This window comes from Oratosquilla oratoria, chromosome 27 (genome assembly GCF_046742065.1).
Source record: "Oratosquilla oratoria isolate Oo_2021 chromosome 27, ASM4674206v1, whole genome shotgun sequence".
Classification (NCBI taxonomy): domain Eukaryota; kingdom Metazoa; phylum Arthropoda; class Malacostraca; order Stomatopoda; family Squillidae; genus Oratosquilla; species Oratosquilla oratoria.
Window position 1 is genome coordinate 47,773,642 of NC_134803.1, and position 16,780 is coordinate 47,790,421.

A 16,780-nucleotide genomic window follows, 5' to 3' on the forward strand; every position below is an offset into this window, starting at 1 on the left:
TTTTATATGACTTATTAGAAAAGTGATACATGTCATTGCAAGAATCACACATACTATATCTCATACTGCCTTCCCCTGAAGCCAGGGAAAGGCATCATACTTGAAGGTTGCTGACGTGCACTTTGGGCAGATTGGCAGATGGAGCTAAGTCTGTGGACTTTGCGAGACTCCCTACAAAATAAACACTGAAGACAAGGTAAAACAAGGTCCTGCATGAGTCGACACCACTGAAACGGTTGCGCATGTGGTTAACATGCCAGCTGCATGTCAACTTGGGAGCCACCTCCGAAGACACTCCTTAAATGCTACAAATTCAATATTCCATCATCCAATATAACACCCAAGGCTGTTAAAACTTTCAGCTTAAAACATGGCCCTCCCTTTTCTGCTTGGAGCTCACACACAATCCCTCATCTATACATAAACCATTTTGACTATATCTTCAATTTAACTATACAAGTCATCATCATCTCCATCGTTTGCAAAGTTTCCAGGATTTGGGTTGCTGCTGCCACCTGAGCCACCCTGTTGGTCAGGGAATCTGAAGTTGGTGCCAAATCCACGGCTCTGCTGAAGGGTCTGTGCAAACATTTCGTACTTCCTGATGTCATTGTCGGACACTGATCGCCGGGCAAACTTCATGGCCTCTTCAAAGTGTTCACGACTAATTTCTGGTACTGGATCATCCTCATCCATCTGTGGAATGACAATTTATTAGCAAACACTCAGTGCAAATTATAGACAAAAGCCAAATGCCTAATATTCTTACCATCACCCTATTCATCCACCTTATGCTTGGTCTCTGTATCATTTAGTTGCCTTGAACATGTATAAAGTGTCTTTACCATTCATTATATGGTCATAACTAAAACTTGCAAGAATTATATAGTATTTATCATGAAGCCAAATGTAAGTCATTCAATCAGAAATAAAGATTGAGTACAACGTAAGTCACATACACTATTGATGAATGAAACAAACAGAACTCTGACCTTGACTTACTATGATGAAGTCATAAACAAGTTTAAATCCCAAAGACAAAGAATCGAGTTTAATTATAAGTAATCAAGTATATCAACCTACTGTGTAATAGGTGCATACATACATATACCAAGGGCTCTTCCCCCCTTACAAGGGAGGTAGCCTAAGTCAACAGGCATAATTACATTCCCATCCATTTCATCCCCACCCATTCCACTTGCATTCACCACACCTCCCTCTCTCTCATCTTGGCTCCTCTTAGATGACCAGTCATCCCTACATCTTGCCTATTGCCCTGGGTCAGAAGCAATGCAGCAAGACATAGCACATCCACAGCAAGGCCACTTCATTTAATTGGCAACCCACCCTCTGTCCCCTCATGCAGTAATACTAAAGGTGGGGATAAGTCGCTTTGGGCTATGGCAAAATACCATTCACACACTGAATTATCTAAAACTAACATCTTCATCCAGTCTCTCCCTTAATACTCACTTCCAGTTTGCTGCCACATTCTCCCCTTGTACATCTCATAACTTTACCTTTACATACATATACCAAAGGCTTTTCCCCCTTTACAAGGGAGGTAGCCCCCCCCCCCAAAAAAAAAAAAAAAAAAAAAAACTTTACAAGGGAGGTAGCCCCCCCCCCAAAGGCATATAATTCACTCCTACCCATTCCATCCCCACATACTCCACTCCCATCCACCCCTCTTCCATATTTATCTTCAACTTCCTTCTTTTGCACACCTTCCCAAACTCTGTCACTAACATCCTTAATCCCTCTTCTGATCCTGCCACAAGTCCAGTGTCATCAGCAAACTGCCCGCACAAACACAAACATACACACACGAGGCATTGAGTGGTAAAGTCTACACAAGCGCCATTTTTAAAGTGTCAGAAATTGCAAATGAAATGTTCAACTTTGAAGCTAGATACAGTAAAAACTATTAAAAGTAGGGCAATGGCAAAAACATCATTTGAAAGCTGATCATGTCTACTTTACCCAGTGTTTGTGAACACTTTACTTCGAACAGTATCATAAAAGCATGTGGCAAGCATTAAAGGCATAAACCCACCATTTTCTTATAGATTTCCAACCTTATACATGAGGTATTTTTACACATCTCCAATGTCCAAATGAAAGTATAAGGTCTGAATGAATGTGGGATAGCACTCAATTTTCAAGCTGGTGGCTCTTGTGTATGCTTTACCATGCAATGCCTCACATGTAGCTATATGTTAGTTATGACAAACCACTGCTCAGCACACCCAGTGACAAACCACCATATGCCTTTGATGGCAACCCCCCTCCTTATCCCTTCATAAATATGTGAATAAATGAGTGTGATATGAAACTGTTGGAAAGGGGGGGGGGGGTAGAGAAGAAAGATGGGAAGAGACAACAGGAGAGAAGATTGTTCAAAAAAGAAAGAAAAGGATTAATATAGATGAAAGAACACTTCATTTGATACTTACATCCATATTGTCGCCTTCAGCTCGTTCCCTCTCCCGTCTGATATCTGCTTCTATCGCATTTCTAATAGCAAGCTTGCAGGCACGCTGGCAGATCTCTGTCAAGTCTGCACCAGAGAACCCGTGTGTCACCCGGGAGAGGTATTCAAGATCTACAGCCTGTGAAGAACATTAAACCATTAGAGCCAACCGTTACTTGTGTATTTTTCAACCATTATAACTTCCCTTACATTTACAGTACTACCTCTCATTAACGGACTAAAAGGGGGGTAACAGTGTCCGTTGATGTGAATAATCCGTTGATTTGGAGTGGTTTTTGGGTGGTATAGTGATTGCACCAAAAACACAGCTAATTAATGTCCGTTAATGAGAGGTAGTACTGTACATTCATAATCCACCAACTTACTTTAGATACAGGTGACTTCCTGAGACATGCCCTCAAAATCTGTGTGCGTGACTTCTCATCTGGGAGTGGAATGTAAATCAACTGATCCAAACGTCCTGGACGTAGAATGGCTGGGTCAATAATGTCTGGCCTGTTTGTGGCACCAATGATAAATACGTTCTTCTTTGCTCCCATTCCATCCATTTCAGTCAACACCTGAAAACAATGGTTCACATGAGTACTAGCTCCCCTTTTATATTTTACTTAGCCCTCCCCCTAGGGGAAGCAAGTCAATGCACACATCCACTTAATAAAACCCATACATCCATCCCTTCCATCTCAGCACCTCAGATAAAGGTCTGTCCTGTCCCCATAACCCGTACTGGATAGCACTTTAACTATGGTTGCTATCTTATGACATGTCACCCCCTTCAAAAGTTCAAGATAACTGTATATCCCTTCTGCACATATTAGGAATACACTAGGTAACTAAAACAGGTTTACCTGATTGATGACGCGATCAGCAGCACCACCAGCATCTCCAACTGACCCACCTCTGGCCTTAGCAATGCTGTCCAATTCATCAAAGAAGAGTACACATGGAGCAGCAGCACGTGCCTAGAACAGAATTAAAACAAGATTTCTTGTTTACTTGTCTTCTAACTCAAATGAATGTAACTTTTTTTTCTCTGCTCTCATAAATTCAAATGTTAACCATTTCAACCATAAATGTTATATACATATACCAAAGGCTTTTTTCCCCCTTAAATGGGAGGTAGCCAAAAACAAAGTCATAGAAACCACTCCTACCCATTTCATCCCCTACATACAAAGGTTACATACCTTGTCAAAAACATCTCTAACATTAGCTTCTGATTCACCAAACCACATAGTAAGCAACTCTGGACCCTTGATGGATATGAAGTTTGCCTGACACTCGTTTGCAATAGCCTTGGCCAAGAGTGTTTTACCACATCCAGGAGGCCCATAAAACAGCACTCCCTTGCTTGGTGTCATACCAAACTTCAGGAATTTGTCTGGATGCTCCACTGGGTATTGCACCAATTCCTGAAATAAGATAGGAGAACAATTAATTATTTAGATCATGATTCAAAGATTATAGTTAAATCTTTTAAACAGTATACCACTTAAGACCCATGGATATCCTACCTAACATTTCCACCTGAAAAACCCAAATGATAATTACCTATTTTACTCCAATGACCCTTTCATTAATGATGGGATTATACTTATGATTAACCCTCTCAACACTTATCCTTTAATTCTACCTGCCAGAGATCTATTCTACCTTGCTGTATGGAACCTTCTCAGCAGCAAAAATGATTAAATAATACAAAAATACCTACAATGCTTCTGGTTCCACTTTTGCCACTCCAAGAACCCATGATGACTGCCATCCTACAAGATGAGCTGCCCAATTTCTAAACCCAAAACCTTTACCTCCATCAAGAAGTGCAACCCTTGGGCTAATAGTCTCTGGACTAGGCCCAAGAAATCTATCAATTTCAACTGTATGTTTTGCAACTTCTCACATACTGAGAGCAAATAAATGGCAACTGCACCCCATCCTCCTCTACTTTCTGCCAGTGATAGTCCCACACCAATACTCTACATACAACAGTCCGGTTTCTTCCCAAAGGGATATGTGGGAAGTCCCAAGGGACATTGTCAGCCACTATGGGGCTGTGGGTTCTCAATTTCATGAAATACGAGGCAACAATCATTTCAGTGAACCACTCATACATGCACATTCACAAGCTGCTGGCAGTTGGTTAGTCTTTATATAACATCCATTACCATACCTGCAATTCTCTCTTCACATTCTCTAAGCCTCCAACATCATCCCAAGTAACATTGGGAACTTCAACCACAGTCTCCCGGAGGGCTGATGGAGTACTCTTGCCCATAGCAAACCGGAAGTTGTCCATTGTTACTGCCAAGGAATTGAGAACCTGAAAAATAGATTAACCATTTTAAGAAATATGCAGCAACTAATTTTCTACACAAGGTGGTCAATGCTATGATTTTATAAGAGAAACCAATAACATATCCTGCATTTGATCATTTGATTTGTCCCCTCAACTCTTGTAGGAGAAATGTTAAGTGTGTTGCAAGACCATATGCAACTTGCAATCTCATATTAAAACAAATGTCCAACAAAAGGGTCTCCAATTGAATGCACAAACTAACCCCCGCCCCCACCACCACATTTTCACATCCAGATTTTTGGAAATACATGACCAAATTTATAACATGCTATATATTAATGTTATTACAAATACAAAAATAAGTATGGTATCTGTCACTCACTTCTGCATCAATCTGGTCATCTTCAAGGTCAATGAGATCCATCTTTTCTCGGATCTGCTGAAGTGCCGCCTCCGAGCAAAGAGCTGCCAAGTCTGCACCCACATGTCCATGCGTCTCCGCAGCAATCTGTTCTAAGTCTACATCATCAGCCAATTTCATATTCTTTGTGTGAATCCGTAGCACCTCGAGACGCCCTAAAGGAAAGAAAATGAAAATGAGCTCACCTCTTAGACTGGCCTTCTCCAAATTCTCCACATACACTTCAATTTCATCTGTCTAAAAATAATGGGGAAGTTGACAAAACCTTGGGTTTTCACAAAATATACACGCTACATATATTTAATACGCATGTCACACGTCTCCACAAATAGCTAAGATAAAAAGAAAATGGGTGATGGAAGCTGGCTACTTCCCTTGTAAGCACAAAGCTGCCTTTTAGCATATATAGACACATGTATACCAAAAGGCCTTTTCCCCTTAGTAAGGGGGGTGGCAAAGTCAAAAGCCTACATTTACCCCACACACCCTTCTAAAATCCATCTGTTGTACCTTTAATCTTAGCTCCTTGGTTCAGTGACAATGAAGATAGTACTTCCACAGCATGGCCCTACAATTTAAGCTACTGCTATTGTATGATTATGAAGCAACCCTCCCATCACCCCCTTGGGAATTTAGAGAGGAATATATATATATGTGTGTATATATATATATATATATATCCTCATAACCTTCAAAATTTAAAACTATTGGATAAATAGGTTAAGTATTTACCTGTTGTGTCAGGGATGCCTATGTCAACTTCACGATCAAATCGGCCAAAGCGTCGTAGAGCAGGGTCAATGGAATTGGGTCTGTTGGTGGCAGCCATTACGATAACATGAGAACGCTGCTTTAAACCATCCATCAATGTTAAGAGTTGTGACACAATACGCCGCTCCACCTCGCCATGAGTCTGGAAATTGGGATCCATGCTAAGTACCAAACTAGCAACAACGCTCACTTAATTCTACTAAGTAGCTTTAAGTTTCTGCTGCTGCTTATGTCCTGAATTCTCCTTAGAGCAAGAGGACAGTGCTACTTTGCAAAAGACATGGGATATTAATGTAGCATGTCCTTACTAAGAACTCACCAATTCCTTTAACAGAGTTGTTACACTGTAAATGCAACCCAAGAAAACTACCTTTCATCCAGAAATTATTGCCCTGCTGAAATCATTCAGAGATTAGTTTCCTAACATGAAATAATGTATGATTAGTCCCTATAGCCTATACAAGGCAATGGAGAGCATGGGAAGGAGATTAATTTGGGAAATATTTTGCGGTTGACTAATCTTACCTTCTCACGCTTGGGTGCAATGGCATCAATTTCATCAATAAATATAATAGCTGGTGAATTCTTCTCAGCCTCCTCAAATGCTTTACGGAGATTACTTTCAGATTCTCCTGCCAGCTTAGACATAATTTCAGGACCATTGATTAAGAAGAAGAATGCCCCTGTTTCATTAGCTACAGCCCTAGCTATGAGGGTCTTTCCTGTTCCCGGTGGACCATACAAGAGAATACCTGTAATGGGAGATCAGCAATTTGCACCATTATTAAAAAATTACTGCCACAGACTATGGAACTATGTTGTTAAACCAAGTCCTATTGCACAACTTTATATTTAAAAAAACACACACCCCTCCCCCAAGAAAGGTTATGAACCAAATATCTTTGCTGATGCAATGAACTTACCTCTCGGTGGTTTAACACCAATAGCTTTGAAGAGCGATGGATGACGCAGAGGCAGCTCAACCATCTCCTTAATCTGAGCCAACTGTTTACGGCATCCACCAATGTCATCATACCCAACTTCATTCAACTGTTCCTCTTCCTCCTACAGAAAGGATTTTGTATCAGAGCACACCCAAGATATTTCCATACTAATACACAACTAATATGGACTTGCACATGTCTGCAATACCTGTAATACCAACCTCTCTCTTAACAGGCTCTCCTTCACAGTAGATAACTGTGTCTTGAGATACAATGCAATAAGGTGCAGGATCAGTCTCCACCACCTTGAACTCGACTGCTCTCATTCCACCACGAACTTGGAACAGATCTCCTTTGTGAATGGGCCGATATGCTTCTAAGAAGTAAGGTTTTAAATAAACCTGAAAAGATTAAACCACCATGTAGTCTTGGCCATGACCAAATTAGAACTATCTATACACCAAAAGGCCCCCCACCCCACCCCCACTTTTTTTTTTTTTTTTTTTTACATTATTGCACTAATCCTACAAACCTCGAAAATATTTCCTGCAAGGCCTTCTACTGTGTCATCAATGGGTAGTACATGGATACGTTTGCCATACTTGACATCAGGGCAGGGCTGGATTGAAATAACATCACCCAAACGTACTCGCAAATTGTTGCGCACCTAGGGGATGGAATAACAGATCATACATTAGTCTTTCACAATTATAATACTATACACGAGCATACGTACATATACACGTACTAAAAGGCCTTTTTGCTCAGGGCAAAGCCAATGCAGCAATGTATATTTATGTATTAAAAACAGATTAGTGATTATATAACAGGGCTTTTTCCTCCTTACAAGGGAGGTAGCGAAAGTCAAAAGACAGAATTCCACTCCCATCCATTTCATCCCAAGCCATTCCTCTCCAATTCAACACCCCTTCCTCCCTTTCATCTTGGCTCCTCCTGGATGATACGTTATCTTTACATCTCTCCCATCACCCTGGGTCATATAACAGGGTGAAACAAGAAAATTATTTCAGACAAATATCAAACTCCTGCATACAGAAACACCAATGTCAATAAACCAGGAATAAAAAGAGAACTCAAAGAACATACCACACGATTCATACGGATCTTCTCATCTGCCATTTCTTCATCAGAGAGTACAATACATACAGTCTGCCTACGCTTCTTTCCCTTAAGTAGAACTGTATCTCCTCTGAAGAGCTGTAGTTCATCCATCTTAGCCTGGCTTAGTGCTACGACTGAATTGTCATCGTTAATGGCATCCTCAATAATGAGACGATTTGGTTTCTTCTTTTCCCTAAGAATAGCAGTTGAAAGGTCTTCCCTGTAAAAATAGAAAATTGTTTTAATTACATCATAAAGAAAGAAAAAATCAAATAAAATAAAAAATAAATAAATATAAATATATATATATATATATATATATACATACATACACTGTGGGTTTCAATGTACCTTAAACTGTTCACTTTAAGGGGGCCATCGCGATAAATTTCCTATTAATATATATAAAAATAAAATTCTGTCATCTAGTGGCCTTTGGCAAGCCAGTCCTGAAATATTTCAGCGAAATACCAAAAAATATAGGAGTTATGACTAGTTTTCTGACCCCCCTGCTTCCTACTCCACCCTCGACCACTGGTGTATCATGTTCGTGTATACATATTAAAAAAAACAAAAGCATTTTCCCCGTGATCTATTGGCCTTTAGTAACCCCGTTCTGTAATATTTCTGCGAAATACTAAAAAATAAAGGAGTTATGACTAAATTTCTGACCCCACCCACTGCCTACACCACCCTTGACCCTTTGCTGTATTATGTTCGTGCATATATACATATAAAATCAAAAGCAATTTCCCTGCCATCTAGTGGCCTTTGTCAACCCTGTTCTAAAATATTTCTGCAAAATACTAAAAAATAAAGGAGTTATGACTATTTTTCTGACACCCCCCACTTCCCACTACACCTTCACTGCACATATATTCAACTAAGTTATTTCATCGCAATAAAAATGGCACAAATGCAATGTATTTTGTTATTCACTAAGAAAGACTAGCTGGAAACTTGTCCTACACATGGGGAAAGCACTTCGCACTCGAATACGTCAGAAACGTGAGTAAACCGAGAGAATTATTATGAGTAGGCGGAGAAAGCGAATTGGTGCTCATTTGAGAACTTTTTTTACTTTTATTCGAAGCTATAATCATTTCAAGAATGCCTAAACATTCGAAGAAGAAACGTGCGTTTCATGAAAGAGCTATGAAACTGAATCAAATTATTGAGAAAGTGTACTTCTGCTTCTATTTTTTTGACACCCCCCACTTCCCACTACACCTTCACTGCACATATATTCGACTAAATTATTTCATCGCAATAAAAATGGCACAAATGCAATGTATTTTGTTATTCACTAAGAAAGACTAGCTGGAAACTTGTCCTACACATGGGGAAAGCACTTTGCACTCGAATACGTCAGAAACGTGAGTAAACCGAGAGAATTATTGTGAGTAGGCGGAGAAAGCGAATTGTTGCTCATTTGAGAACTTTTTTTTACTTTTATTCGAAGCTATAATCATTTCAAGAATGCCTAAACATTCGAAGAAACGTGCGTTTCATGAAAGAGCTAAGAAACTGAATCAAATTATTGAGAAAGTGTACTTCTGCTTCGGTTATTACTGGAGAGAGCGACAATGAGCGAGGTGGTGCCTCCTGAGCGGTTAATACCTTGTAAAAGGGGGAATCAGGTACCAGCTACACTTTATAATAACATGTGAATGACATAGAATGCATGAAGATTGGTGCAGAAAAAAAAATCTAAATGAAAAATGTAAAAAATGCAGGGAAATGTATTTTGAACTTCAAAGCTCAATATCTCAATACCATTCTGTAATAGAATGCATGAAGATTGGCACAGAGAAAAAAAATCTAAATGAAAAATGTAAAAAATGCAGGGAAATGTATTTTGAACTTCAAAGCTCAATATCTCAAAACTACACTTTTCTCTACATTTTTTCTATCTCCTCCATAACTACTTGGCCGATTTTAATGGGGTTTAGATCATTTGAAAGCTGAATAAATTTGCAATTTTTTCTTTTTTTTTTGTGATAGAAGTCCATATATTGTATTCTATGTATAAAAAAAAAAAAAAAAAAACTTTCTCCTAAACTAAGAGTAAATTTCAAAAACTGTACAATAATGATTTAGGTATTGCTATAGAGCATTTGTGGTATTTTTTCAGCATGTTCAGTCAATGGATGAGATAGAACGTTTGATTAAAAAAATTACTTCATCGTTTTTCAACAAAATGATATGAAAATTGGTGGTGAACATCTCAGTATATGTATATAAGACATATTAAAAATTCCCGAAATTCCAATCGTAATTGACAAAATTCGTTCTCGAGCACGACGGCCCCCTAAGCTAATCTAAGTCTACTTCACAATCTATGGGGAGGAGGAGGAGGGGGAGGAGGGGAAGGAGGGGAGGGGAAGGGGGGGAGGAGGAGGGGGAGGAGGGGGAGGAGGAGGAAGAGAGGGAGGAGGAGGAGGGGGAGGAGGAGGAGGAGGGAGGAGGAGGAGGGGGAGGAGGGAGGAGGAGGGGGAGGAGGAGGAGGAGGGGGAGGAGGAGGAGGAGGAGGAGGAGGAGGAGGAGGGGAGGAGGGGGGAGGAGGAGGAGGAGGAGGGGGGGAGGAGGAGGAGAAGGAGGAGAAGGGGAGGAGGAGGGGAAGGGGGAGGAGGAGGAGGTGGGGGAGTTGGAGGAGGAGGGGAAGGGGAAGGGGGAGGAGGAGGAGGAGGAGGAGGAGGGGAGGGGAAGGGGGAGAGGGAGGAGGGTAAGGAAGTGGAGGAGAGGAAGGAGGAGAAAAAGGAGGAAGAGGATGAGTCATAAAAATTGTATCACATGCTAGTCACCACTCATTGAAAATAATAACTTTACTTTTAGTTTTGTATCCCTGAGGGCAAACATCCACAGACCACACCAATGACATGAAATGGTTAAATTTGGACTGAGTAGAGTACAGTATCTCAAAACAACAGACAACCTGGGATCAAATATTGTACAATAGAATCCTACAACGAGCAATGCTTACATCTGCACTTTTCCTCTTTACAGGTGGTCTTGCAGCAAATCAAGAACATCCAACCACTCACATGTGCAGACATCCCACCAATAACTCTGCACAGTAACTACATCCCACCAATAACTCTGCACAGTAACTACATAAGTTGCAAGTAAATCCAAACTTAAGAGAATCTAAAACAGTGAACAAGACAAAGCATTGTTCAAAGGTAAAACTAAACAGAATTCTTTCCATAGTACAACAGCCCTCAAATCCTGGTCCTCTTTTACACAAGTCCTTCAGCCACATGTCAACAACCTATCAGTAAAAATCCAGATCAAAAGACTAGCAAGTTTTGGTTCACAAATCCTATTATTATAATAATAATAATAATAATAATAACAATAAAAGACACCACACAGCTTATTTTGAACATTAACCCTTTCAATACGATGATGCCTATGTTGGCATCACAAGAAGCAAGAGGGTATATGAGGATGCTGGCATCAACACCTTGATTACATTTATTTTGCAGCCGAGTGACCCCCATATTCTGTGAACTGGCCTGACCATATTTTCTGTGGTTAACATTCACACTGAAAGGGAATGAGTAATACAGCTATAATTTCCTATTTTATAATGTGATACATCATTGTATATCAGGCAGCTAATGCTGCCCATGAGAATCCGACTTGCATTGAAGAGGTTAAGAATAAGTATTACTAATCATCGCAACAGACATCTATACACAAACCAAAATCCTCTGCATACTAGCACATGATAATGTGTACATAAATCTAGGAAAGAGGCTCCAGCCCCATTCATTCACCATATCCTATAATATGCAACCAAATAGAATTATGCTTAATACTCAAACATCTACCACCAACACCACAAAACAGAAAAACTTATCACAAAAGAAGCATTTTGTGACTGACCAATTACCATACACAAATGCAGCATCAGCCCTACAAAGAAATCTCTCCCACATGAACACACAAAACTGATTAGACCACCTTCCAGCCTTAAAAATAGACACACCTGGCTAAAGAAGCAAAATGTCCCAGCTCCAATTACCACACTATCATTCTGTTGCCCTAGGTCTCTTGCAGAAGCTCCAAGGCTCCCTGGTAATTGGCCACAACCATTGCACATGGCTGTAAGCCACTCGGTGAAGAGATACTGTGCTACTGTATAGGTTTAATTAGCATGGAGCATTGTAGCATGAGGTGTTTATGTCCCTTGTGTGGTAGTTTCATCTTTGGCATTTTTATTCTATGGCCAAATCTATTCCATTTCACTACTGGATGGTGTCCTGAATGCTAGCATGCCATGTGGTTCTTACTTTTGGTAAATTTTTAAAAGTACACTCCTACATTATATAATAATAAGAGAATTAAATAATTTCGTTAATTATAATACATCAATGTAATACAAGTTATTCTTGGTGGAAATCAATAATAGAAACAGCTGCTAAAAGCTATTAACAAACGTAGTCATTGTGACTATTTGAGACGCCGCGTTTGTTTTGGTAGAGGTCAAAGAAATTAAAATATGCTAAATTTGTATATTCTAACCTAACCAAATCTGCATCTAGTAATGCAGTACCTGTATTTCTAGAGGTCATCAGGCTGTCGTCATCATCTACCTCTGAATTGATCAAAACCATGATGGTGTCTAAAGGAGACTACACAACTTTCTTTGTTTATAGGTTTTAGCAACAGTTTCTATTGATTTCCACCAAGAATAACACATACTATGTTGATGTATATTTACAAAATTATTTTCTAATTTCCTATTACTGTATCATGTAGAAGTGCACTTTAATTTTTTATATTTTGTATTTTTTTTTTTTTTTTTTTAAGGTATTTTTCTTGTGGTGACTGATGTTTGGGCATTGATGGAAGGGTACTGGGTTTGGTGTACTATCCAGAAGAGCTTGTTTGGTGATATGGGTGTGAATGATTTTTGGTGTGGAGGTATTGTGCAGGATTGGTAATAGGCTATTGTACATGCGAGTAGCATGCAGCTTTTTTTTTTTAACAATTTTAATATTCAGCTGGTAGCACTTTTACAATATTACGAGATAGACATGTGGAGCCAACCACTCTTCCTCAGACCTGTGCAACTACTATGTTCACACGGTATTCTATGGGGACGATTTTTGTCTCTGTATGTACATACCCTATTGGGGTGGTTTTGGCGCAACCTATTATTACTCCCAATGCTTTGCTTACTGCAGTTTGCAGAGTAATGTTTGCTTTGCCGGATGTTAGGAACCATAGTATTTTGGAAGACAAAACATATCCTAGAATGAACTACTCAAGTCTTATCCAGACAACACTATCTTTTCCTTCAGTGATTCATGGGTGGATCTGGTGGCTGCTGCCACTTAGGAACTGTGGTTTTCCTATCAGGAGAGACCTTGGCTTGGGCAAGAGATTGATTGGTGGCCCCAAGGTAAAATCTAACAAAGTTGGGTTATGTTGCAATAGGTTGGATACATTCCACCTAGAACATATTTTTGGAATAACACATTTGAGAATGTTACCCTAAACCATTTTTTTTTTTTAACTAAGAAACTTTTGAACTCCATGAGTATAATGGTATCATCAAACAATACTTACTACCCATTCCTCCCATGTTTTTTGGCAAAATTTTGTTAATTCACTTCTACATTCAAACTTACGTAATATGAACTTTTGGCAATAAAATAGGCTGTTAGAGAGTGTTGATAATTTAGCTTGTCGTATTTAGCGTACATGGGGTGGGGGGAAGAAATGTTATTGAATGGGACCCCTATACTCTGGGACTATACTCAAAAACTGACATTCTGACGAGTATAATGTATTGTAAATACTTAACATGTCATATTCAACAAATCTGACAGGAAATCCTGACAAACAAAATGGAAAGTTGATCTGGCCAATTGCACCCACACTACCCTAGCCATATTTTCCTAGAGGCGAGCTTTCAATTAGTAATGCAATACCGAGTTATTCAGACAACTATGTAGATTCATTACCATTTAATTCAAAAGTGTCCACGAGTTTTTTTCCTTCAATTTTTGCCAAGTCACTTTCAAAGACCTAAGTACCTACACAAAGCCTAGATCTTTAAAAGAAACCCTAAACTAATAATAAAATCCAATTATATATGGAATTAGTATATATACTATAATTCTAACCGTGGTAAATCCATTTGTAATAACTGAAATACACTGCAGTTGGCGTCGCCTTCAACCAAACGACAAAATCAGCTGAGTGGAATTCCCGCTTTCTTTGTCATCCCGTTTTCTGCCGCCTTTGTTTTGGAACTCAAATATTCAATATAAAGACTATACAAAGCCAGGAAATTTTATTCATGAACACTATGCATGTTACTTCAGAGTAACAGAACCGTACAAATACAATCTGGCTCAGGAATATGCCAATAAAATCAAATATATAGAAACACAGCACGCCATTCGTGGTCATGACGATGTGAATTTGAAGCCTTCATGTACACCGGCACCATCATTATGTCAAAATTTCATATCTGGTCATATTTTGTTTCACAGAAAGCATGGGATAACACTTATGGTCAAATACGTCGATACTTACGGGTTACTTTCAGCCATTTTAATGAAACTTTTTTAAAACTTATCGCAGTTTGAACACAAGACCTCCTTCGCCGTCTGCTATTGTGTACTGACGTTATTCGGTGCTCTCCTACTGCGAGAGCTATTGGTTGCCACTATAAGAATTTCTATTGGATGTATCTTGACGCGGGGGATTTAAAGAAGATTGCGTGTAATGGTATCCTGAGAAGCTTCTGGAATAACTATTGTTATTTTCTTATCAACAAGATTTGTTTGAAGTTCGTAACCCTTTCTGCCGCCTGTAGAACTGAAAACGGGATAATAAATACAATAAATTGTTTACAAACATGGTCACCATTTTGACGTCACTTCATAATAAAAACCAATGAATAATTTCTATGAATATCATTGAAACATATTATGATATCCAAATCAGTCAAATAAATTTAACAAGTTTATCTAGTATTTCAGATAATCATCCGAATGACTTGCTAAAATAGGGTGATGTATTCTTTGTTCGGTTGAAACGTATCACAACGTTCTTTGCAAATTACGCAACTTTTCATTCACAGTTTATTTGATTTCAATTATATTCATATTCGCATAATAACTAATTAAGGCAAGGGAAATCTAATGACATTTATATGGATTTTGTAGTCTATATAACAGGAATTTGGGGAGGAATGTTAGAAATCATAATACAGTGATGTAATGCGTATCATGATTATAAGACGATAAAGATTCATAGTAATGGTTGCTGATGAACGTCAGAATACATAAAATAGAATTGAATCGTGTACAATTTGTCAGACAGACACGATGCTTATTAGAAATTCTGACAATATTTAGCTTATCAGATTGAGCAATAGTATTGTGAATCACTGTCCACACACCCATGCAGTAGATCCAACTAGCAAGATCCAGAATTAACTTTGAACCACTTTGAAGGACAATATATAGCTAAGATATGTAGGGGAAGAGCAATGTGTCACATTGGTATGGATGGTTGAGTGTTGAATGATGTGCATCCCGTCAACAGGAAATAATTGGAATAGTATTGAGACTAGTCTCAGGAATTAATACGCTAAGGTACCCAGGACTCACATTTGGAAATAATATATCCATTTATATGAAGGCTGGTTGTCGAGAAGTTAGGAGGCACATAGGAATGCAGTTTCAACTAAAACTGTGCAGGAAAGGACGTTTCGGTCAGTAAATACAATCAACTTGAGTTTAAATCAAATTTCAGTTTATTACATGATAATGTAAATAACTAATATTACACAACTCTCAATCAATCAACACATTCAGTATTTTCTCCCAGCTATATAAACATGTAATATTATTCTATGCGATAATTTCAAACAATTTATATTAAATTTAATTGCCTTTTCAATGCACTATCACATGGCAAATGAATGTATATAAAATTTTACTTGAAATGTTATATAGATAAAGAGTAATTTAAATATAAATTAATAATAATATCAACACATGTCAAATCGAAATGTCCAATGATGAAACGTCTTCGGTGAAAACGTCAAGGAGGGCTTACGTCATATTTCTTCGAGCATTTCTATGGTTGAATTGTAATTATTAAATAATTCTGTCGGCAGTATGTGTTTATATATAATGGAACAGGATATTGTAAACAATGCAAAATACTACAGGGTCCACACTAGATGATTCAGTGTATATTTACTACAGGGCGAGGAGAAACCACTTCACACTTTTTCCTGAATCTGTCGTTGCATTCAATGCGGAGAAGTGAACATATTGCAACATATTAATTTCAGGTATTCATATAGTATTTTATTCTGTTTCCCTAGCGTCTCATCTAGGATGTTAATTTTGTATCTATATGTATAATCATATTTATTTAATTTTGTGTTATTTTTCTTAATTCATTTTATTTTTATTTTATCCATTCGTTTATTTACTTAATTACTTATTTATATTTTTCCTGGACCTAGTCTATGCATTCGTTCTGCATCGAGTGCTTGAAGTAGGCCATTACTAGTTGTCCATGATAGGTCATGGCACGTGGATGAAACGAGATGAGTAGTCTACACATAGTATGACCACGCGCCGAAAGAATGTGATTTTGAATTTTTTAAAGACACTTGATAGTCAGGTTGGAAAGTACAAATCCATGGGCAACGTGATGTCATGTCGCCTACACTAACTGCTCTTTTCCATTAA

At 38.5% G+C, this 16,780-nt stretch overlaps 1 protein-coding gene across 1 annotated transcript; it reads right to left on the bottom strand.

Annotated features, from left to right (window-relative positions):
* On the bottom strand, nt 1-14,752 carry TER94 (Transitional endoplasmic reticulum ATPase TER94). Its single transcript, XM_076210566.1, has 14 exons — nt 14,601-14,752; nt 8,031-8,265; nt 7,456-7,590; nt 7,145-7,324; nt 6,903-7,044; nt 6,505-6,731; nt 5,941-6,121; nt 5,170-5,363; nt 4,662-4,811; nt 3,682-3,906; nt 3,343-3,456; nt 2,860-3,054; nt 2,457-2,612; nt 1-696 (listed from the first exon to the last, which is right to left on the bottom strand). The coding sequence occupies exons 1-14, from the start codon at nt 14,615-14,617 to the stop codon at nt 448-450; spliced, it is 2,400 nt and encodes a 799-aa protein (XP_076066681.1). The 5' UTR covers nt 14,618-14,752; the 3' UTR covers nt 1-447.
* Nucleotides 14,753-16,780: the final 2,028 nt, after the last annotated feature.